The sequence below is a fragment of the Rhinatrema bivittatum genome, chromosome 3 (genome assembly GCF_901001135.1).
Source record: "Rhinatrema bivittatum chromosome 3, aRhiBiv1.1, whole genome shotgun sequence".
NCBI lineage: Eukaryota > Metazoa > Chordata > Amphibia > Gymnophiona > Rhinatrematidae > Rhinatrema > Rhinatrema bivittatum.
The window spans coordinates 487,422,266-487,448,177 of record NC_042617.1 but is presented as its reverse complement, the minus strand read 5'-3'; the positions used below and the strand labels follow the sequence as shown (position 1 = coordinate 487,448,177).

Sequence of the window (25,912 nt, the reverse complement as noted above, 5' to 3'; positions counted from 1 at the left end):
GTGCTCCACGATACTTTTTGGGGATCCTGTTTGGTTTGTGGTAATAGGGACTCTTGTGTGACTTAGTCTTGGCCATCTTTGTACTATAAGCTCTGCATGATAGCTTATATGGCCCCTTTGTGTGGAAGTACCTCCAAACTACGGGGGTCATTTACTATGCTTCAGTATTTTGTCCAGAGGAGAAGAGACTGTTGGGTTTTCTAAACTGTGGTACTCTGTCCCTAAGGGCATACTACAAAATTGGTCAGCCAGCTCCATTTTTTCAGTCATGGTGCATGGGCCGAAGCCTAGAGGATGTACCAGGCTCCACTAACCACCAGGGATTGAAAGGTATGATCAAGGGGGGACAGGGGTGGGGGGATGGGTGTCTGGAGGCCAGAAGGGTGGTCTGGGTACCTGGGGAGGGGGGGTAATAGAGAGGTGAAGTTTGGGAGGGAGAGGGCGGAGCCAGTGCAATTATTTTGTTTTTCTTTTATTCACTTGGGCTCAAGAGATGGCGTCTCGCAAGAACCCTGGGAGGGTGTGTGTGTGTGGGGGGGGGGGGGGGGGGGGGATTTGTCTTACTTTTTGGGTAAGTTACTTCAGGCTGCTTGGGTCCTTTAATTCACTGTCCTAGGAGCATCGGAACACTTTTTAGTGTCTCGATGCTCCCAGGGAAAGTAAGCTACAATTCCTGAGTTGTAGTTAACCTTCCTGAAAATAATGTGACTTGTAATTTTTCAGGCAAGCCACATTATTTTAATTAACATGAAATTGCCTAGTCATGAGCTGCTTTGCAAAGCTGCTCATTACCATTCCTGCAATATCAGGGGTGAAATAGTGCACAGTATTAAAAATTCAGCACATTATTGATGCATTAAGGCATTTATCACACACTAAATGCCCAACATAGATTAGGAAATGACCCCTTAAGTTAGAAGGCCCCTTTTGTACATGTAAAAGTTTCATCGAAGCAACCCTTACTAATGATAGTCTTCACAGATGCTGAACGCATGGGGTCAGAGAGACACTGACACTCTCCAGTGGGAAATGTCTTCTAAAGGAGTGTGTTTAACAAAACGCACGAAACTTTTGGCTTCTGTTCTTTCATTACGTCTTCCATCCTGAAAAGTTAGCAAAGGCTCAGAACCCACAGGCCTTCAAGGAGGAGGGGAATTTTCTTGGGCTCCCAAGGAGGATCCTCAGATTTAAGGAATCAAGATATTGAGTAGTTAAAGGGGGAGTTAGTCCCATCCTCACTGTATTTCACTTAAGGCTTGCGGCGTGGATTTATGGTTTCCCAGACTGGGGAGATCTATTTTCAGCTTCTGCTTGAAAGGAGTCAGCAGAAGTCCATCTGTTCAAGAGAGTGCTCCAGTTCAGTGGACTACAGAGATTTGCACACAAAAAAGCAGGTACCAGAAACGGGAGAGCCTCAGGATGGTCCCATTCTCTTAAGTACCTCAGAGCTAGTGGAAGAAGAAAACCCCTAGTGTGTAAAGATTCTGCAGTGACTGTAACTTTTAGGACTACATACTGAGTTTTTTGCTGCATGGATTGCACTATTCTCCAGTGTATACGCTAATGATTTTTAAAAATCTGCATCAGTTTATTTTATTTATTTAAAAATATTTATATACCATTTTATAAAAATAAATTGTCAAAACAGTTTACATTAGATAAAAATAAAATTTTCAAAGAAACAATCAAATCAAAATAAGTTTAAAATGTACATAAAAATTAATTAATAGCTAGAACAAATTCTAGCTTAAAATAAAATCAATCATTTACTCAAACTAAAGAAAAACGAAAAAATTGTTGCCATGGGACTTACTATTGCAGAGGGAAGGGGAAGGAGGGGAGGTGAAGGGAATGGGATGAAAGATAATAATATAACTAACAAGGAGGGGAGAAAGAGAGAGGGAGGGTGTGTGATGAGATGAGTGCGATGTATAGGAGCTATGGATGGGTCGATGTACTATGTTAGGTGTTGCTTTTGATCTTGGGTGGGTATATTAAATGCGAGTTGGAAAAGATAGGTTTTAAGTGATTTTTTGAAATGAGAAGAGTTTGATATTAACCGGAGGGGATTTGGGAGTGAATTCCAAAGTATTGGACCGGCTATCGAGAAAGCTCTCTTTCTGGTAACATCTAGCCTAGCTTGTTTGGGTGAGGGAATATCTAGAAGGTTTTGAGTGAGTGATCTTAAATGACATGCGGGTTTGTAAATCCGTAGTAAGGAACAGAGCCAGGTGGAAGTTGGATTGTGAATTAGACCATGGATAGAGGAGAGAATTTTATATTTTACCCTGTACTTTACGGGGAGCCAGTGTAATGATTGCAGAATTGGAGTGATATGATTGTGTAAAGGAGTTTTGGTTAGTATCCCGGCTGTGCTATTTTGAATCAGTTGAAGGGGATAAAGTGAGGAATCTGGTAGTCCTAGGTAAAGTGCATTGCAATAGTCTAGCCCAGAAAAGACTAGAGATTGAAGAATGGTTCTGTAATCACGGTAGAAAAGTAATGGTCGGAGGTGTTTTAGAAGCCATAGTTTGTAAAAGGATTTTTTAGTAAGAGAAGATATGCTGTTTCATGGAGAGATCTGAGTTTATGATTATTCCTAGTAAGTAAAGGATTTTTTTTTAAATTTTACAAACCTAGACTGTATAGTAGTGAGTTATTCTTACTGGAAGGTCAAAAGACCTCCAAACAACCTAAGCGGCAGATTTTAAAAGCATTGCTCATGCAAAAACGGCCACATATGCACGACTGCGGGCCGCACACAAGCAACACAAATTTTAACAAGCCATGAAGCATGCATGTACATTCCCATGCACACATCAAAAATAAGGGGGCACAAAAGGGGCGGGACATGGGCATTCTGGGGCAGGGCTAAGAATTATGCTCGTAACTCCGAATTTTAAAAAAGATGTCCATGGCGCGCGTCCATGTGACATCCGCGTGACTTCACCTCTGGTCCTGATGAGGAGCAAGTCTAGAGATCTCGGGTTTTAAGGCTTTCAGCACAGCGTGAAGGTTTGGGGGTCGGGAGGCCTTACAGGATGAAGAACCAGAGGGGTCTGGAAGACCTAAGTATCAATTGGACAAACTGATGGACTAACTGGAAAAACTAGTTTATCTTTTGCGTGAACATGTTTTAAAATCCACCTGCATACGCGCATAGAAGCTGCTAAAGCCCTAGCGGAAACGCGAGTGGGACATTTACTTGAGCCGCCTCTTAAGATTATGCACACACATATGCGTGGCAAGGGGATTTTAAATTATATGTGCGTACTTGCACACACAATATCAAACTGCGGCATATCTCCACTCACGTGCCAATACGCATGTTTATGGGCACACACGCATTCCTAATTAGCCAGTAAGTGTGCTTTCTTTTTTTGAGGAAACTCGCAAAACTCATCAGCTTGCCTTGGAAACATGCCTTGAAAATTTCCCATCTCAAGATGGACATGCAATCCATTACAGGAGTGTGTAACCTTAAGAAGGTTTGGGAACTGTTTTGTGTCCAAGCAGAGCTGTATTAATTCTCCACTGAAAAGATCGGATTTTGAAAGAGCCCAGAAACAAAAATTTTCCACTGGGGAGGGGTCAGATATTATATTGGCCATGATTCTACTATTCCTAATTCTAGAATTAAATTGTGGCATGCATAAGAAAATAATCTAATCTGATGTATGACTTGGAGAGTAATAGGTGTAGTTTCTTTCTGCACATGCCATATATTGATACTAGGCACCAAGGAGACCCCTGACTTGGGCGTAGATATTTAATACATATTAGAATCTGGGCATACATTCCAGTCTCCACCAATACAAAGCTATTTGAATCCAAACACAGCTACTGTATCCTTTAGGACCTTGTAAAATTCTGTTTAGTCATAATTTGGACCATATACATTAACCAATGTAAATATGGGAGTATATAACTTGCATTCCGAAAATAACATATCACCCTTCCGTGTTCACTCAATGACTATGTACAATTAGGGGGCAGATTTTTATCCACCAATATATAGAACTTGCTTCTTGAGTTGTAAGAAGAATAAAAGATTTGACCCACCCATCCCTGTTTCAATTTATCAATTGAGTCTCTTGGAGTCTCAATTGACTCAATTGACTCTCTTGGAGCAATAAAATCTGTACCTTGTTCTTATATGCAAATTGCAAGATACATTTCCTTTTAATAGGGGAAGAGATCCCCTCACATTCAAGGAGACACATCTGCGTTGACTTAGGTTCATATCCATCACCAGAAGGATACCCGTATTGCAGTTATTAAAATGGTAGTAGTTGAAATTCCAGACATGGATCACCATGTCTCTTAGAATTGTAGATACAGTGGTCTGCAAAGTGCAAGTCTCAAACTGCTAAACATAACAAGCAAGAAAACAGTTGACAAGGCAAGTAACAATAAAGCATGTCACTTAAATGCTCCAATATCCCCAACTAAACCCCAACTGTCCCTCCCCATCCCTTTATTTAAACTATAATCCTTGAACATATCCCCCTCTCTCATGACCTCTTCTAAAACTCGACCCCTACCTTCCCCCTCTTTGCCAGTAGTCTCTCCAGTGGGATTCCCATCGGGACAGGATGAGAACAGCATAACACCCACACAGTCTCTTATTCCCCTTAATCTGAATCTCTCATAAAACACTCCCCCCACCCACAAAACCCAGAATGAGAAAGACTTCCATAACAAACCAAAACTCTTTCCCAAACACCCCAACACCCCATATTAGAAAATTCATCAACCTCTTTCCACCCCATCACCCAACCCTCTCCCAAAACCCCCTCAGCAAACATTTTGGATAACCTGCACCCCTTGCAGAAACAGAAAATATAAACATAAAAAATATCATAGATGATCAATGCCTAAAGGAAAAATAAGTATATAGAAACTGTGTAAATAACAGTTATAAGAAAATAGTAATTACTTCAACAATGGATTAGAAATTCCAAGGAATGAATCATATAGGAGTTGTAGAAATTTATAAAAAAATGAAAGGAGAAAAGTGCATGATCTGTTTCTTGACTATACAAATTTGAAGATATTTTATCAATGAAAAATCCAAGTTAGTTCGTAGGCTTTTTTGAAGAGCCAGGTTTTAAGATCTTGTTTGAATTTCTTTTTTTTTTTTTTCAATTGAAAGTCTTAGTGGACTAAGTAAAGAGTTCCAAATTTAGGACCAGCAATAGTAAACATACTATTTTCTTATAACTGTTATTTACACATTTATACTAATAATATTAGAAATTATTATTGCCTTCTTTTTACAATGTAATTCAATGCTATATATGTAAACCGTTGTGATCTACCTCTGGAACGATGGTATATAAAATATATATATATATATATAAAAACAAGAGGTGACAGAATAGATTGCCCTGGATCTATGTCACCAAAACTCAGATATGTTAACATAAAAGTGTCGTATGTGTCCATGATGGGACCTTGCCAGTGATCCACTGACTATGCTTTTGAACTGATGAATCAAGTAAGCTGGACCATCCGGCAAGGAGAGGTCATCTTGATTGCCCATAATCATATGGCAATAAAAGAACTACTAACCCAAGTAAAATATCATCAGGATTGCCAGCAAATGCTGACTGAGGATGTACAAACCGGAGTACAGCAAAAATTGAAAGAATATCAGTCGAGCTCCAAAATATACAGGCTGACCAAAAGCTGGAGCTGAAAACTGTCCCACACCAGTGTCCTGGACAATTAACAGAAGCACACAGGTCAAAAGATAAAAACAGTGCTGGCATCTGTCCTTGAAAGCTCATGCTTCAATAAATTGGTTAGTCAATATGGTGCCACCCGACTCCTGTCATTTTTAAGGTATAATGAATCTACCTGCATCCCATCAATACATTAAAGTAATGCAGCATGCATTAGGGTTAATGTTGGTACATTAGCTCAAATAATATACAACTTCACAAATGTAATACATGCATTTCATGGGCACTAGTGTCTGATTAGCACTAATACAGTTTACTACATTTATCCCATACTTGGCCAAAATCATTGAAATTCTTTCAGTTTTATACTCCTCTACAAAAGCGATTCTCAAACGGTGTGTCATGACACACCAGTGTGTCGCGGAGCCCAGTGTCCCACTGCCCCGGTTGTGCTTCCCCCATTTCCTGCCCCCACTGGCCAATGGCAAGCCTCCTCCATTCTTCCTGCCCCCATGCAGGCTCCATTTTTAAAGATGGCGTCGGCCGTCCATTGCTCCTACCATGTGACGGGGCCGGCCAATGGCACCGATAGCCCCTGACACATAATAAGGGCAAAAGGCCATCGATGCCATTTTGTTTACTGGCAACCAACAGCCCAAAAGTAGGAGATTGCTCCCGGGACCCCCGCTGGACCACCAGGTACTTTAGAAAAGTTTTTTTTTTTTGGGGGGGGGGGGGAATTCTAAATAATTAAGTTTAAAGGGTGGAGGTGGTGGGGGGGGTGTTTCGGCTTGCAACAGCCGAAAAAAACACTCAGAACCGCGGGAACGAAGAACTCCCGCGGTTTTTTTTACGAACCCAATACCGGAAACGAGTCCGGTACAGATTCACATCCCTATTGTTCATACAGCAATGGAATGTAAAAGGTGTGAATTGATGACCAAGTTGCAGCTTTGCAAATGTCCTCAAGGGGCACTTCTTTAAGTTGAGCAACAGTAGAAGCTACACCTCTGACATATATGAAGCCTGACAATGTGGTTGAATTCTTCTCTTAATACTAGATTAAGGCTCTTTTACAATCTAAGGTATGAGGGGCTATCTTTCATTGACAGGGTCTCAGAATAAAAAGTAGATAGTTTGATGGATTGATTGATATGGAAAGCTGAGACCACTTTTGGGTTGTCCACACAACCTCTGGGTTGAAATTTTGGGTGAGTGGGAAGAACTAACCAACCATGGAAGAATTGTATGCATAACCATAAATAGAAATAGTATAGCGCTAGAGATTAACAGATCCTTGTGGTGAGTTGATCAAAGAAGTGAAGACTTCAGATCACGTGATGTGGTGCGCTCGGTAGGCAGCAGCTACCTCGAGCTCCGGCTACCATCCCAGCTAAATCCTTCCTCATCGCTGTCCTCATCCCTGCTGTTCTTTTCACACCCGTTCACCTAAATATATCCTCGGATTGCAAAAGCATCTTAGTGCGGTGTTATTGAGATTCGCATGGCTTCCCGTATGGGAACAGCTGAATTGTTCTGTCTCTTTAGATGAGAAGTGTCTTGCATACAACTGTGTAGGTAATGCAGATCAATTATTCTGGTTCGGGTTCACTGGATGCTTCAATGGAGTGTATAGTGAGGATGATTTTGTTGATGTATGCATCAGTTATATAATTATATATATATATATATATATATATATATATATATATAATTTTTTTTTTGTAGCATTGAAAAGTGCTGTTGTGGGTGTTGCAGTGCAGCAAGGCAACTAAAAGTAGGAAAACTGAAGAAAATAATGAAAATGAAACAAACATTTTAAAGGATTTTGAAAAATAAATATCTGGAGCAACCTGAATGCATGTCTGTGCTGTGTTCAGACAAAAAAGATGACTGAGGACATCGCCCATGTGGGAACTCCCACATATATATATATATATATATATATATATATATATAATTATATAACTGATGCATACATCAACAAAATCATCCTCACTATACACTCCATTGAAGCATCCAGTGAACCCGAACCAGAATAATTGATCTGCATTACCTACACAGTTGCTTTCCAACATTCCATATGTTGGAAAGCATAATGAAAATTAACTTTGACCTAGTGCAATTTGTCAGTCCTCCTTTCATGAAGTCATTAGGACCAAATGTGCTAAGTTATTTTTTTAAATCTCAGACTCAAAATAGGCAAACTCTTTAGAACATCTGGTCCTATGGCTATAGAGGTACCACCATAGGCACATGCTTACAATAAATACAATTCAGATGAAAAAAGGCCTTTCAAAATACAGAAATATAATGGGATTTCACTGAAAAACGTTTTTCAAAGCCCAACTTGATCCTTGGAAGCAATTCCTGCTACCACCACATTCCTATATGAAAAAAGTAAATAAATAAAATATATATTTAAAAAAAAAAAAAAAGTACTGATAAAGTTTGCACTTTTCCGTTGCTGACCTATGTACTGAACTGAAGATCTATAGCAGATGTGAAAGAGACAGATTCTTGCCTAAAGAAATATTCAGGCAGCTGTGAACCATATTCAAATCCCTCATCAAACTTGCGGAAATGCTCTTCAAACTGTGCAACTGTCTTCCTGTTTGTTGGACAGGTTTCTTTTCCAAATATGATATTCACCACTGCAGGAAACATGATTTGTCTGAAAAATAAATAAAAGAAAGAAAATAATTTATAGAATCACAAGCTTGTTTTTCTTAAAAACAATCTATTTTGCTGTGCAGCTATGTTTTTTTGTACACAGGCAACGTGGGAAATCTGGCAGCTTCATACAGGATCATTTAAAAGGAACAAACATATTTGATTTCTATGCAGTTTCATCAGGGTCAGCGTGACCTATGAGGCAGCAAAAATGTCTCCCCCCCCCCCCCCCATGAGCCTCCACTGCTGCCGTCTTTCCTCCAGTCACTTCCCCTCACACTCTCCAAGCACCCACCACCATCCTGAATCTCCTCTATCTGGCAAAGCAACTTATGCATGGCAGCAGTATCACTCTCTCCTTCCCCGTGTGCAGGAACTGTGAGAGCGCACACTTAAGTGTCACCAGCATGACCTGGTTTACTCCTGCGCAGGCATCCTGTAAAAACAGTAGTCCATGCAGGAAGAGACAAGGGTAGCCTGAGGCCTGTGAGCATGTGCTGCCTCACAATCCTGCTGCTAGTGCCATGTACAGGTAAGCAGTTGGGGGCCGCAGCCGTCTTGCTGCTTTGGAAAACAAAAGGAGGTGCAGGGTGGCAGCAGTGGAGGTCTGAGGACAGGTGGGTGGTACCATATTTTGATGCCGCCTACAGCAGCAAAATTCCTTGCACTAGTTTCGAGTTCGACAATGGTATTGTCTTGCTATTCTAATGTATCAATAGGCTGAAATGTAAATATTGTGCTGTTCAATTTCTCCCCTTCCATCCCAAGTTTATTTTCCTTGTTTTTTGTAACTTTCCCTCTCCCTTTTTCTGATTCACTGTATTTAAAGTTCAAGGTTCTTATTGAAAATATTGTTTTTTACGTTACGTTATGCTTTACACTCCTTGTTATTTGTAAACCGGGTTGATGTGATGCCTATCATGAAACTCGGTACAACAAAAACAATAAATAAATAAATAAATAAATACCTACCTACCTATGCGGCTTGGTTTTGTTGCTGTTATCTAAAAATATCATTTTTATAGTCACACTGACATACGCCTAGTCAAAAGGAGCTTTTTCCCTCTTTCAGATCCTTTCAAAGTTAATACACCCCAAGGTGGGATTAGAGCCCTTGAGATTTATATCTACAGTTCCTTTAAAAACAGACAACTCTTAAAGGGGAGTGGAGGCATTACTGCATTGTGTAGCTATTAGGATGCTAATTACCCTTTCTCCAAAAATAAATATTTTAATAGCTATGCTGATAGAATTAGTTAACTAATGATTGTCTGATGCAAAACAGTCTATAACATGCAGGAAAGAAAATCAGCAGCAATCCCAAATTTTTTTTGCGAGTGCCTTATGAAGTTTTTAAGAAGTTTGAGGAAACACAAGAGAGGAATGATTATAAATGAGAGAGAGGCTGGTGGAAGTCGGGCATCATTCCAAGATGAACCCCCAAAGTGCTGTCAAGTCAAATCTAGATGCCTGATGAGAGACAAAGTCTATATAATAAAGCATAGTGAATGTGTGGTGTGAACTCGGTCACCGGTTTTAAAATCTTGTCAACTGAGAGGCTGGAAGGAGGATACAATGATTTTTTTCTATGGTTTTACAATTTTCAACATAACAATCCCACCCCCTTTCCCCTTTGAAATATGACCTTCTAGGTCAGATTTGATCGCTGCCCCTCTCCCCGACTTACCAGCACCCATGCTGAGGGAGATCACCATCATGTGCCCCTGTTCGTGCATTTGGACCGGGAGAGGAGAGCTCATGAGCGTGCGTACGCACATACAAGTCATGCCCGCGTCGGAGGAAAATCCTGGTGGCTCACCCTGTTGACTTCACATGTTGTCTCTCATAAGACAGTCACCGGGCCCAGCATTCCTTCCCTTGACAACAGGTTGTCTGAGTCAGTTGTGCCTCAGTGTGTGTTGCCCATGTTTCTTAGTCTCTCTCCTCCAGGCACTATGTCTTGTCCAGCCTACCTGCCTGTATCTCGTTTGGTCTCTTGTCCCTTGCCTCATCTCTGTTCTCCCTTGGATCCCTTCTGGACTGCCTCTTGCCTGTCTGGACCTTGGACAGGTTCTGGATTCTGTTCTGCTCACTGCCTGCTTTGACCTTGGACTGTCCTCTAGATTCTGTTTTGCTTGCTGCCTGTCTTGACCCCAGATTGCTCACTGGACTCCACTTGTGTCAGCCTGTGTCCTAGGACCCAGCTAAGTCCTGCTGGCCATCTGCACCAAGGGCTCAACCTGTTGGAACGATAGATGGTATAGAAGAAGCTTCTCTTGGTCCCTCTTCCTGGCACTTCCGCCCGTGATCAGGCTCACTGTGTGTACTTCTTTGTTGCCTCTGCACACAAGGGTTCACATCACCAGCACTAGTTTAAAAAGGCTTTTGGAGTGGCTGGAGGGCTGCCCACCTAACAACCTTACAAGAACTGGAGAACTCAAAAGGGACTTTCAACAGCTTAGTAAGAAAAAAACAAATTTTATGTCAGTTAAGGACCATAAGGCCCATCAAGTTTGCCCAATTTACTTCCAGTGCAACATCATGGACAACACTCTCTCTGGCTTCTCTTCACTTCTGGGTAACTAAGCATTCTCTGTGCACAGCCCATGCTTTCTTGAATTGTTATTGTCAGAGCCATTGATACAAGTGGGCAAGCAGAGGTCCATGCATCTGTTCCATACACCCATCATCCGTTTTTGTGAAGGAATAATTAATGTTACTCCTGAAAACTACTCCTTTGAAGCTTTATATCATGAACTATTGTTTCAAAAGTTAAATTTCCACTGAAAAAGGTTTGCTTCTTGTGCAGTATTTATTATGCCTTTGAGATAATGGAATGTCTCCATTATATCTCCCCCTCTCCCATTTATATTATACATATTTACATCAATTAGTCTTATCTAATAGGGCTTTTGGTGCAAACCCTGCATCATTTTCTGGAGTCCTTCTCTGGACTGGCTCTGCTTTATCTATATCCTTTTAGGAGATACAAATTGGGCACAATACTCTTGGCGAGTACTCAAAGGCAATATCACCTCACTTTTTTTTTTTTTAATATAGTTATGCCTTTCCTTCCTCTGGCCATTGCTTTATTGCACTGTTTTGCTTTCTTGTGATCATTAGATACAATCACGCCATGCTCTTTCTCTGGATTGAGGCATAGCAGTATTTCACCCCATCATGCACTGGTCCCTTGGAATACTGCATCCCAAAATGTAGGACTCTACCACGCACTTAACTACCGTTCAAGAATTCTTAGATCACTCCTGGTTTTGTCTACTTCCTTGGGAGTGCGAACTCTGTTTCAGATCTTAGGGTCATCTGCAAAAAAGATAAAACCTTTCCTCCTAACACTTTTGCAATATCTCTGTTGAGTAAAATGTCATATCTACACCACTTCCATATGCCTACCCGCTATTGGTAGTCCTTCTCCAATCTCATCTTCGGTGAACACTGAACAATAGTATTTTAGTGTTTCTGCTTTTTCCTTGCTCAAAAAATAACTCAATATAAGTGGATACATAGAAATATTAAAAAAAAGTGAGAAATCTGAAGACACCTGTACATAAAGAGACCTTCATACAAATGGAGCTTTAAACTCCTTGCAAACCTCCACACATTTTTTTTTCATCTCAATCTTTCAAATCCTATCACCTGCACTTCTTTCTTTTATTAACATACTTGAAAATCTGGCCTTGCCTTATCACCTTTGCTATTTTGTGTTGTACTTTCACCTTAGCTGGCCTAACTACCTTTGCTGCTTCCCTTAGCTCTGCCAGATTTATTTCTTTATTTATTTATGTAAAGGCTTTTTTATACCGGTATTCGTGGGTACATCATATCGGTTTACACAGAACTTAACGAATTACAAAAAACAAAGGTGTGAACAAGGGGCAAAAGTGGAACAAAAATACTATGTACATGGAGTCAAGTGATAATATCATATAAACAAAGGAGTAACTGTTATGTACAAGGTATCATGAGCATGAAAGCCAAGGGTTCAAGGGAAAGCCTGGTAATAGAACTTTTTAGGTGAGTTAGAAGAAAATCATGAAGCATTGCACAAGTCAGTAGACTAAGTCAACCATCATTATGATTTAATAAGGCAGGGATGGGGAAAGACTCAATTAATGAAACATGTCCTTTGGTTCATTAGTGATCTGCCAGTTGATAGCCAGATGCTGCCAAGTAATACATTTTAATTTCACCCCAAAATAAATTTCTCAGAAAGATAACACATGGCAACCATATATTTTGTGGGGTTTGGCTAATTGTCAATCATAGTTGCAGCCAGTACCAAGTTTTAGCATCCCATGTTGGTTTTGTCTCCTCTCCAGTGCTGATCGCACAGTGCCAGAGAAGGAAAGCAGAAGCTTCTGCTTAATGCTGGAGCCTGCTGCCACTGACTGATGTATAGCTGGGCTCCACCTCACTGAGCAATAACTGCTATATTAATCTCTATTTAGTTGAGAAGTTTTATTAGTGGGCAGTGTCTTGTTGCCCAGGAATAACTTAGATATAGCTGTCAAACCACAGTGAAGAGGTGCACTTCAACAATGAGTGTTTAGTTTAATTTAAGAATTATCTTATATTACTTTCCATAAAAGCTAGGTTGGACACAGGAAAGCCAATATTTAGTGCTACTTAACTGGATAAATAGAGACTTTTCTGACTAAACAATAGCTGCTAAATATGTGGATATGTTCTGGGGCAGCCACTTAGCCAGATAAGACCTATAGAGTAGATCTAACTTAGCCATATTTAAATTGTCTGGCTTAGTAGCGATTTCTTATGGAATATTCAGCAACACAGCCATGTAAATTAACTGGATAAGTCTTATCTGGCTAACTTATTTAGACAGCCAGCTTTGAATATTGAGGCCCAAGTGTCAATATGGCCTGTCATGTTTCAGTCTCTTCTAAAGCTGACAAAACTTTTACCTCTCTAATATAGAAGAGGGAGGATACTGAAAGGGGGCTGAAATGTTGTTCATAGCCAGGTCAAATTCTTAGAAACCAGCTGGATGAGCTCTGCCTTGCAAAGGCAGCTGGACAGTGGCATAAAGGAGTGGCTTAATTTGTAGACAAAGAAGAAGTGGAACTGTGTGGTATTCTTCTCCCTCTTCTGACATCACTTGTACCTTAGGAATGCCAAATCATTTTGCCTTTACATTTTTGGTTACATCTTTTGAAAACCGTATTGGTATCCTTTTCCTCTTAGTTGTATTTTCTTTCCCAACATTAAGATTTGTTGCCCTTTTGATTTAGCCCCCGGCTCTGTTTCACAAAATCTTCCCATCCTGCCAAGTTCTCCTTACGATATTCCTCCAACTTAAGGAAGTTAGTAGTCTTGAAATCCAGAACCCTGACCTTTGTGTGATCCATTTTTTCCCCCTTTGTTTTTATATTAAACCACATTTTCTGATAATCACTGAAGCTCAGGTGAGCATCTATCTGGACATTAAAAACACTTTTCCAATTTGTATCATCTCTCCCCTCCCCCATTTGTCTGAGGAATGATCCTTGAAGGGGATCCAGAATCTCTCTACTTCTGTTTCTGCAGATGGGATTGTGATGGGGGTCTATGTGCTCCATAAGCAGAAAAGCTGGAAAAGAGAAGACAGTTCAAAAACAAGGCTAAAGTGTAACCCCAGGGACAAATCTTAGACAGATACATTTGAACAAAAGAAAAAAAAAAAAGGGGGATCTTTAAGGGAAAGACCAGGAATGGGGGTGAATTTGTGCACCAGCCTCTCAGCAAGAATCAAACAGTTAGAGGTGGGGCAGAAAGGGGGATCGGGCGAGCTCTCACAGGAGAGGTGGAAACAGATGAACTTTAGAGCACTTCACATGGAGAAGAGAAGGTGAAAGCATAGAGAGAGCCTGGAAGGAAGGTTTAAAGTGAGTTTTGAGCGGAGGGCCCAAGATGAGAACTAGAATACTAACTTAGCTCTTCTCAAAGGGGTAGATTTTCAAACGGCGCGATTTGGCGTACTTTTGCTGGCGCATCAGGCGCAAGCAAAAGTACGCGGGATTTTAGTAGATACGCGCGTAGCCGCTAAAATCCTGGATCGGCGCGCGCAAGGCTATCAATTCCGTATAGCCGGCGCGCGCCGAGCAGCGCAGCCTACCCCAGTTCCCTCCGAGGCCGCTCCGAAATCGAAGCGGCCTCGGAGGGAACTTTCTTTTGCCCTCCCCTTACCTTCCCCTCCCTAACCCACCCGCCCGGCCCTGTCTAAACCCCCCCCTTACCTTTGTCGGGGGATTTACGCCTCCCGGAGGGAGACGTAAATCCCCGCGCGCCAGCGGGCCGATAGCGCGCCGGAACGCAACCTGGGGGCAGGTCCAGAGGGCGCGGCCACGTCCCCGGACCGCAGCCATGCCCCCGGGCCCGCCCCCCGGAACGCTCCCGACACGCCCCGAAAACGCCGCGCGGTTCGGGCCCGCCCCCGACACGCCCCCCTCCGAAAACCCCGGGACTTACGTGAGTCCCGGGGCTCTGCGCGCGCCGGTAGGCCTATGTAAAATAGGCTCAACGGCGCGCAGGGCCCTGCTCGCCTAAATCCGCCCGGATTTGGGCGGATTTAGGCGAGCAGGGCTCTTAAAATCCGCCCCATAGTGAGAAGGATGCTTTGCTTAATGCAGTAAAAATTGAACATAACCACACAGCAAAGACAGAAAGGAAAGAGGGAACTGAGAACCCAGTTTAGCCAATACCAGAGAGACTCTTGAGAGAGTGAAACAAGGCCAGTCAGAGCGCACAAGACAGGGATATGCCAGGACATCAAGGACTCTTTACAGGGATGCTCCAATCAACATCTGGCAGAATAAAAATGTCCCATCTGCAAACCTTCCTCTTCACGGCAACCTTTTCTTTATCTTGGACTAGATTTCTGTCTAATTCTTTTCCTTGAGCTGGAGGTCTGTAGGTTACACTGGTGTAAATGGACATGCCATCATTCTTGTCCAAGATGGCTCACAGCACCATTTATCTCCACCATTCCATCTGCATTTTGGGGTTTTTTTGTTTTTTGTTTTTTTTTTTACAAAAAAACATTACTCCTCTTCTCTGACTAACTTGTCCTTCCTGAACAGAATGTAGCCAAGTATGGGACTTGCTGAAGGACTGATGTGCGATTTCTTAAATCACATCTTTATATCATCAATATTCAGATCACTCTGCTATCAGGGTATACAAGTCTGGAATTTTATTATCCAGACTATGAATATTTGTGCCCATAGTCTTTTAGATAGTCTCTCCTCTTTACAAGTAAGTTTGTGAGATATATACTTTGTTTTTAGCCACTAACCTTATTTGTTTGTAGGGTGTGACAGCCCATAATATGTTATCTTTCCAACAGGCCGATACAGTACAGTGCACTCCAGCGGTCCAAACACAATACTGTACTGTATCGTGTTTGGACGCGCATTTTCCTATGCGCTAGCTTTACCCCTTATTCAGTAAGGGGTAATGGCATGTCGAAAACGCGTGTCCAACCCCCCCCCGAAACTAATAGCGCCTACAACATGCAAATGCATGTTGATGACCTTATTGGTTATTCCTGCATGATTCAGTAAGTAAAATGTGCAGCCATGCCGCACATTTTACTTTCAGAAATTAGCGCCTACCCAAAGGCATTAATTTCTGCCGGCACCAGGAAAGTGCACAGAAAAGCAGTAAAAACTGCTTTTCTGTACACCCTCCAACTTAATATCATGGCAATATTAAGTCGGAGATCCCAAAATAAAATATAATTAAAAAAAAAAATTTTTAAACGGCCCGTGGCTTGAAAACCACGCCTCTTTTTACCGCGGGCCCTCATTTAAATACTGAATCGCGCGCACAGGAGAGTGGGCACTCACCCGCTCTCCCACAACCTTTACTGAATCAGCCTGCAAGAGCTTATTCAGCTGATTGTGAATACGTTTCTGGAAATGGATCATTTAATTTTGCTGGGTGATTTCAATGCCTCCTTCGCATTCTGGGCTCATTGATTCTGATACTGGTTTTCTAGCAGGCCTGCCTTCACAAGGTTTTAGTCAACTGATTCTTTCACCAAACAATGGTAAAGGCTATGTTTTGGAGAAGTAGCCTTTACCAGGGTTCAAATCCCACTGCCATTCTTTGTAAACTTGGGCAAAGCACTTTATCCTCCACTGTCTCAAGTACAAACAGATTATCAGCCCTGTGGGGATAGGGAAATACCTGTAGCATCCGAATGTAATCTGCTTTGAAAAGCAGTATATAAATCAAATAAATAAATGTGTTGTTATCGGACTCCATGCAGTCTAGTTATCAGATCAAGGAAATCTCTGTTATATTTGTGGCTTGGTCTGATATTTATTTGATCACTTTTTTTTTGGCCAGTTTTGAGTTGGTGGTAGCTCTAGTTGTAGTACCATGGGGAAATGTAAAGACAGGGAGGAATTGACTGCCTCAAGATTAATAGAGACTTTAGTGGATTTCCATCTCTCTTTGTCTGAGAGCAGCTGGGGGAGAATTGGAATTTATCTTAGAGAAGAGCAGTGGCCTCAGCAGCTCCTTTAAAGAAACGTATCTTGTTGCTTGAATAAAGCATCCCCCTGGTTTATTCAGTTATACCAATTAACGTGGGAATAATGGAAGTTAAAGTATACTCTAAAAATAGAGGACAGGGTTAGCTCTAGATTACAACTGCAGAAATATCCAGTTAGCCAGTCAGGGGTAATAAGTCACATCACTTAAATATATTTCTGATACATGTAATCTTGTCTCTAAAATAAGAAGCAGAGGTATCCCAGCTTAGGAAGTCAAAAGTATTAACTTTCCTCAGTGAATTTGGGAGGCTTTTAAGGTTTACATAATCAAACAGTGTTTTAGGACAATTTTACTGCCTGAGATATCCTGACTTCAAAAAGCTTTTTTTGTTTCTTTAAGTTGATCATTGTTTACCAGCGTTCTGTCTTTGAGAATTTTCATATGGTCTCTCTTACTGAGGTTAAAACTGCGCTGCTGGTGGTTGAAGGCGCTAATTGTTTGGATCCTTGTCCTAAAACTCTGTTGAAAGTACGCTCAGAAATCTTGACACCCACCCCCCTCAGCTTCTTGTTAATTTCTCTTTAAAGGTTGATGTTTTTCCTGAGAAACTGACGGAAACATCTGCCCTTTATTAAAAAAAATATTCACCATCTATGAAACATCGGCAGAAAACTGGCCTGTCTCTCATCTAGCTTTTCTGGGAAAGGTTCTAGAGCAGGTGGTTCTAAATCATTGACTTGAAAAGAGATTTGGTCAGAGAGGTAGGCTTAGTGCTAGTGTCACTGGTTCTCTGTTGCTTTCAATACCATACACCATACTATTTATTTATTTAGCATTTTTTATATACCGAAGTTCTAGTAACAATGTTACTAATCACTTCGGTTTACATATAACATTGGAATGACTTAACAAGTGAGTCTTACATAGAACAGGAAAATGAACTTGATTGGCTAAAATATGAGTGTTGGAGGCGCACACTTGTTTCTGATTAATATTACCTTCGCGGGGTTAAGATGAGGAAGCTGTGTCGTGTACATGAAAGTAGGTGCGCCTCAAGGGTTCATTCTTTCGAACACCCTGTTTAAATATGTACACTCTTTAGGAAAGCTGATTAGAGACACTGGGCTGAAGCTTCACAGTTATGCTGCTTTCCTCCTAGGCCTCTCCAATTTCGGAACGGCCTAGGAGGGAACGGGGAAAGCCATTGGGGCTCCCCTAGGGCTCGGCACGCACAAGGTGCACCCCCTTGCGCGCGCCGACCCCAGATTTTATAACATGCGTGCAGCTGCGCACATATGTTATAAAATCAGGTGTAGATTTGTGTGCACCGGGTTGCACGCACAAATCTACGCCAGCGCTTAATTTTTAAAATCCGGCCCCGAGTCTTTGAATATTCACCTTACAATGTTTTGGCTGAAAATGAATGCAGACACCAAGAAAACTGTAAACATTTTCTATATCTGCCATATGTTTAGAAAGGAGAAATAAAAAAGGGACCAATGTTAACTTATTGAAGTAAAATGGCCTGATTAAAAACTATCCTCCCTCCATATGACAAAAAGCAGGTACAGGTTGCAAAGTGCATTGTACTTTTATCTGCATTAGAAAGACATTCTCATGGGCATGTGTAGGTCAGAGGTGGAAAATCGGGGCACATACATTTGATTTTCAGAATATACAAGGGCTATTTTACACTCCTCTCCTCCGCCTGCACAAAATAGCAGGTATAAAGCAGGCAGACCCTTTAAAACGTGTGTACTTTCTGCTCGCTGATTTTAAAAAGAGAAACAATGTGGGTAGTTTCTCTTTGTATACAGTGGGCAGCTTAAAACCACCTGCGCACTTTGCAACTACAAGGGCTGTTTGATAATTGTTCCTCCTCCTCTACGGGCATAACGCGCATTAGTTATGACCTTTGTAATTTCTCCAAAAACCGCACAGATATTTTCTAGTGTAAAGTATATCATAACATATACCAAATCAATATTCGCCAGGTATTGTATTACAAGCTTTATGGAACTTGAAAACAGTCCACAATTTAGAAATTGTGAGGCTGATATTCATAGCCGCTTGGAATCCAAGTTAACCAGGTAAACTTCTCCAGCTAACTCGGATGAAATATTCAGCAGCGCGGCTGCACCCCTGAATATATCCAGCTATCTTCGAGATAGCAGAGTATGTTTATCCAGCTAAGACTGACTGCTCTGAGGCAGTCCAAAAGTTAGCTGGACAATGCTGGATATGAGTATTAGTTAGCTAAACGTAGCTCCACCTCAGAATGCCTCCGAGTTATCCAGGTAAATTTTATCTGACTAAATATTTAGCTGGATAATTTGGACAAGGTACCTGTAGTGGGAAGTTTAAATACTACTGTTGTCCGACTAAGTGCCGAACTTAGCCAAAAACGCTTTGAATATGGACCTCTTAAGTTTTGCAAGTTCACAAGAACATGGATTTTATTATATATCCAGCCTTCAGTTTCTATTATTTTCTTCAAAGCACATTCATGAGTGTAAAAAAACCCAAAACAAAACAAAACCCCCAAAAAACAAACACAAAACAAAACTATAGAAACCTAGATGCCAATATTCAGAAGCCATTTAGACAGATAACTGAAACGTTATCTGTCTAAATGGCTAAACAGAGATATTTGGAGCCATATGCAGCTAGAATTTAGCCACACGATTCAGGGGTGGGTGGAAGGCATTTCAGGGCGGGCTAAAGTTATCCTCATAAGTTATGTGGCTAACTACGATATTCGGAGTTAGCCGCTTAACCTATGTGGCTAACTCTGGTCGCACCGTAGAGCTGTCTTAGAGTTAGCCGGACATACATACTAGCCGGGTATATTCAGCAGTGCGGCCATGCCATTGTATATCCCGGTTAAGTTAGCCGGACAGGTATATCTGGCTAACTTATCTAGCTGCACTATGGCTGAATATGGACCCCCTGAAGACTAGGATATAAACTTTTGTTTTGCCTTGCCTAACTGTACAGTGACCTCCATGAGACATGGCTTTACATCATCAGAACTGTTGTGTTACTGTAAGTTGTGGAGGAGGACAAAGCGCGGAGTGATTTAGCTACAGTGTACAGGCTTCTGTTGGTGAGCAGTAGAAAAGAAGGTCCAGTGCATGTGGCTCCAACTGGTGAGCAAGGATTGGGGGTAAGAGAAAGAAGCGAAAGGGCAACAAAGAATTTGATTAAGTATTACTGTTTTTCTGTAGAGACAGAATAGGAGAAAATTCTTAGTAAATCATGCCCAGAGAGACAAGTCTGAGAAAGCAGGGGTGAGAGACATTAATGAGAGCTTAATGGGTGTATGGTGAGAGAGACAGAGAGGAAGATGGAGGAGAGGTGGCAAACGAGCAAAGTGGGGGACAGAGATAGAAAAGGAAGACTGAAGTAGATGCAAAAGGAAGAGAGATCGGAGTAGGGTAAAAGATAGATAGATGGATTCTTGGAAGGTGAAAACAGAGGGAACTAGAAAAGTAGGAATGGGAACCATAGAGATAGGAAGGGAGCCAAAAAGGGTGGGAAAGCTCAGTGATAATGTCTGCATTATTTCAAAATATTTAATCAGACCATTAAAAACTAGTAGCCAAAGTTGGATTATTCTTGAAGCCCAAAAAAAAAAAAGGTTTACAGACTTTCCATTTGCTATTTGTGAGATTGATATGCCTGTTTTTGTGTTTTTCTCTTCTTCCATACTATAGGAGGGTGTTCTTCAGTACAAATTCTGATCCCAATAACCGAATCTCAAGGAATGGGACAACTGTCTGCATGCGATAAGCCTCCTCCTCACCGGCCTTAACTTGGTACTCAATACTACCAAGACAGAACTCCTCCTTATTTCTCCAGAAAACTGTGACACCCATCAGCAGCCATTCACTATCACTCCTATCGCACAAGCAAGAGATTTGGGAGTAATAATCGACCATCATCTGAGTGTAAAGAAGTTCATCAACAACACAACCAAAGATTGCTTCTATAAACTACAGGTGCTAAAAAGACTCAAGCCTCTAGTGCACTTTCATGACTTCAGATCTGTTCTCCAGGCCTGTTTTCTAAGGTAGACTATTGCAACGCTATTCTTCTAGGGCTTCCAGCATCCTCCACTAAACCCCTTCAGATGCTACAAACTGCAGCTGCCAGAATCTTGACAAACACCAAAAGGAGAGATCATATTACTCCTATCCTCAGAGATCTGCACTGGCTCCCAATAACCTTCAGAATCCTTCACAAATCCCTCACTATCATTCATAAAACTATTCACCACCAGGTCCCCCTCGACTTACAAATCCAGCTCAAACTTCACTCCTCTACCAGACCCATCAGGGAAGCTTATAAAGGATCTCTACACGCCCCCCCCCCTAACAAAGCCACCCATCGGTCAACCATCAGAGAACGAGCCTTCTCGACAGCGGGACCTACAATCTGGAATACGATTCCCCCGGATCTCAGACAGGAATCTTGTCTGTTGACTTTCAAAAAAAAACTTAAGACATGGTTGTTCAAACAAGCATTCCCTTAATCAACACAAGCAATAACCATGTCACATTTCAGTCTTAGGCCTACCAAGCACCTTCCAGCTCTATAGTTGTATTTGTTAATGAGTTAACTGTCTCCCTCTGCATTTCCTTCTACCCAGTTCATACCCCTGTTTTACTGTAACATTTTGCTCCTTCTGGTTGTTAATGTTATGATACTATGTTTCCTGTAAACTGATATGATATGACCTGCATCATGAATGTCGGTATAAAAAAGCATTAAACAAACAACAACCAAATTACTCAGTAAACAAAAAAAAAAAAAAAAGATGTTAATCATATTTGAGTGCGCATCAATAATTTACAGAATGAATGTAGCTAATTTGAGTTTACTTGCCTCACAAAATCATAGAGATCCATAGTGCCTTCTGTGCCAAGGTACACTAGGTGTTCATAAAATTCTTCACTTAACTTCTTAGAATACAGCTGCAACTTAGTCTGAGTCAATCTACTTTTCAGCATTTCGTGGATTGCATTATGGCTCTTGTAAAAGCTTTCCTTATTAATTGAAGCTGCAAATTAAATGAAATAAAATAAGAATTATAGATTTGGTATCTTGACATTCAACCTTTTATAATGCTCTGCAAACCATTAATGCTTTTCTAAAACTGGATTGCCATCTCTGTTGTGTGTAACCCTAGTATCATTTTTTTTTTTAATTTATCTCAAGTCCCCAATAAAAATCACTGCATCTTCATTTGACAAACCAATGACAGCATTTTTATTTCAAAATGCAAAGAAGCAATTCCAGTTAAAATGTAAGCCCAGCCAGGAAAGTCTGCAAGGAGAAAGGCTGTCATCAAAAGATGCCGCCACCAGCCCTGCCCGATCCAGCCCACTGAGATGGGAAATCTCACAGCCCTAAGTCAGAAGGGCACTGGCTTTCAGTCATCCCCCTCTACAGGCACATAGTAGTGCTTGGGCAGCAAAGCCTGGAAGACACAGTCCACGAGGGCCTCAAAGTGCGAAAGAAAGTGCTCTCCATTTTAATAAAACTTTTTGTATGAGAAGGAACAGAAAGAGTAGATCCATCTAAACTGAAATGTAGAACTAAATCGCTTAATTCTGGTTTGCCAATCCAAACAAAATATTCTGTATTGGTTGCGCTGAGAGTTTACTTTCTTGCATCCAATATGAGATGGCAGAAAGAGAATCACACCTCTTCATAATCACTTCTTCCTTTTGCTGTGTTTCTGCAACTTGGTGCTGATCCCTTCTTCATTTAAACATCTGGATCTACAATTCCTAGGTTGGTGCAACTTTCAATTTTGGAATATTTTCCTTTTTAAAAAACATTTCAGTCTATGGTGCATGCATCTAGATAATGTATTTTGGTCTCCTTTTTCATTGTTTTTCTCTTCCCTATTTCATTTTTCTCTCACTCTCTTTTTTCTCTTATTCCGTATCCCTCTTCTCTCTCTATCACATATCTTCCAAGTCTCTTGATTTTGCTGAAGGTTTTGCTTCTCTCTTTGTACAAAACCCAGCCTCTCTTCCCCCTGTAGACCATTCCTCCTCCTATCCTTCGCTTCCTTCAGCTTATCTCGCCTCTTTCACTATCCAGTTTCTCTCTCGCTCCCCCTTCTGACATGTCTTTCCTTCCTTTCCACTAGGCAGCTCATTTTTGCTCTCCTCTATCACACTGCTTGTCTCTATACTCTTTTTCCCAGGTCCTCTTCTTCCTTTATTTCAAACATTCTCAGAAGGTACGGTGGGGGGAGGGGGGAGGAGATGAATCTATGGCTTACACTGTTAATTGTGAAATACCACAAGGCTTGGTCATGTCCCTCTCCTTTTTAGCATCTACATGCAACCTTTGGCTTATTTCATCAATAGCTTGAATTTAAATGCATGATATAAGCAGATAATATTTGATTGCTGTGTGAACTGGGAACAGACTATATAGATAAACTCAGTTTATGACATATTTACCAGCGTTCATAAATGGATGGAAGAGAATAACATTTCTTAATCTCCAAAAAATGGATGTCTTATGGGCTAGACTTGCAGTGATGGAATTTCCACCACCTTCATTGTGTTGGGATGGCCAACCCTTAGAATTGAAATCAGAAAGCAAGACTCCTTGGGATGATTTTAGATTCTGCCTAATAATGCAAAGAAACAATCTTTTATCATTTATTTTATGTGTTTTTTGTGATTGCTTTTTATTTCACCCCAGTGTCACATCTTAACTCGATCTTTAATGTAAAAAAATGTTTTTGAGAATTGTTTCAATTTATATAAAAAATATTTAAAAGGTGTCTAGTGATGCTTCATATAATTCAAGAGCACCAGACCCAGGTGTCTCGCTCAATTTTTGTGATATAATCATAAGCACCACATTCCACCACTTAAACTTTTTAATAAATTTGTTTTTATTAAAAATATCTTTATTATATTTTTTCTTTATCTTTCTTAAAATTAATTTTGTCTAACCTTGTTGATGTTGTATATCTTTGATTATTGATGTTTTTCAATTTTTGAAAGATTTTGAAAGACCTAGATATAAAACACTGTGTGTAAGACAAGGGATTCAGGTCACCAGTCGTTAGAGATCAGAGAATTACTTAACTTGCGTTTGTTTAGCACTCAAAGTCCTTGGAACGAATCTTTTCAGTGGCACTTGCCCCAACAAGGCCTAGTTTCGACGAAGCTTCTTCAGGGGAAGCCACTCAAATTGTATCCAAAACGATTTAGTAGTGTTGCGTTTTCAAAATCCTTGACGAGCTCGCCCAGGTGCTGCTCACTCCGTTTTCCTCCAACAAAAAATGGCGAACCTGGCCCCAGGTTCGCCATTTCGTCGAAACTAGGCCTTGTTGGGGCAAGCGCCACTGAAAAGATTCGTTCCAAGGACTTTGAGTGCTAAACAAACGCAAGTTAAGTAATTCTCTGATCTCTAACGACTGGTGACCTGAATCCCTTGTCTTACACACAGTGTTTTATATCTAGGTCTTTCAAAATCTTTCAAAAATTGAAAAACATCAATAATCAAAAGATATACAACATTAACAAGGTTAGACAAAATTAATTTTAAGAAAGATAAAGAAAAAATATAATAAATATATTTTTAATAAAAACAAATTTATTAAACAGTTTAAGTGGTGGAAGGTGGTGCTTATGATTATATCACAAAAATTGAGCGAGACACCTGGGTCTGGTGCTCTTGAATTATATGAAGCATCACTAGACACCTTTTAAATTTTTTTTTATATAAATTGAAACAATTCTCAAAAAAATGTTTTTACATTAAAGATCGAGTTAAGATGTGACACTGGGGTGAAATAAAAAGCAATCACAAAAAACACATAAAATAAATGATAAAAGATTGTTTGTGTGCGGGTTGTTTGATTAATTTGGTATACGGGTTACCCCCACTTTTTGTGGATTGGCAGTGTTAGATAATAATGCAAAGAGTCAGATAAACAATTTTATGAACCTTTTTGGCAGTTGCAGTTAATTTGCAATCTTTGCTTTTATTTGACCAAAAAGGTAGTCCAGGTGCTCATCTTTGGGTGCCTGGATTACTGTAATTCCCTAATGGTTGGGGTGGAAACAAGTAAGCAGTTAGGAAGGCTCCAATTTATCCAAAATATGCAAGCGTTTATAATTTTGGGTCTAAAATTATCTGATCGCATCTTCCTGGCTTTGGAACAGCTGCACTGGCTGTTTGGAGTGGCTAGGATTAGTTTCAATTTAGCAACATTATTTCATTGGGTGATCAGTGATTCTGCTTCACAATATCTGAGTAAAAGGCTGGCAGAATGCTGATCTGTCAGAACCTCCTCCTCTGATGGACACAAGGAGTGGTCATGCAAAAGAGCATTTTTTCAGCTGGCTCTAACTTGTGAAATTAAGAAAGAGAGATTAGTGGGAGAATATCTGACTTTTTGTTAACTTTATTAAGTTATTTAATTTATGATATTTTAGAACTATATTTTCTAGGACTGTGAATGTTCAAACCAAGTCGGACAAGTAAAGTCAAATGTAATACATACAAACAAAAAATAAACTTCATCACACACTTAATCTCCTTAGATGACAGATTGCTGAAATACTGATTATTAGAGGACAAGACCTCAGAACAGAGTATGCATTTGTTATCTGAACAGAGAAGCATACGTTGATGCAATTACTGGTAATCACTGATCAAAAACATTCACAACCTCCTAAACTTTATTTCCAAAGCTTTCTTAATTTGATATGTAGATATTTTTTGTTTTTCTTAATTAGTGTAATTGATCTTTTCAAAAGACAAGGTTTTCCAGACTTGCCATTGTCAAAAAGAATCAGGATCTGCTGACAGTGGCCATTGTGGCTTCAGGACAGACTAACAACAGAAACAGTGACCTTAAAGCTGGAGCTCCACGCTCTCCATTACAACTTAGATGTTGCATTGAAAAGACCAATTACATTAAGATTACTGATTTTAAAAAACCCACTTATCAACAAAAAATATCAACCTAAAGAATGGATTTTACCCTTGAA

At 40.5% G+C, this 25,912-nt stretch overlaps 1 protein-coding gene across 1 annotated transcript in view; it reads right to left on the bottom strand.

Moving 5' to 3' along the window:
- Positions 1–25,912, bottom strand: part of LOC115088107 (24-hydroxycholesterol 7-alpha-hydroxylase) — a 308,210-nt gene that overhangs the window by 261,114 nt on the left and 21,184 nt on the right. The window contains exons 3-4 of the mRNA XM_029596064.1: positions 21,765–21,939; positions 8,212–8,361 (exon numbers count right to left, since the gene is read on the bottom strand). Of these exons, the coding sequence (XP_029451924.1) occupies positions 8,212–8,361; positions 21,765–21,939 (325 nt within the window). The remainder of the gene's footprint in view (positions 1–8,211; positions 8,362–21,764; positions 21,940–25,912) is intronic.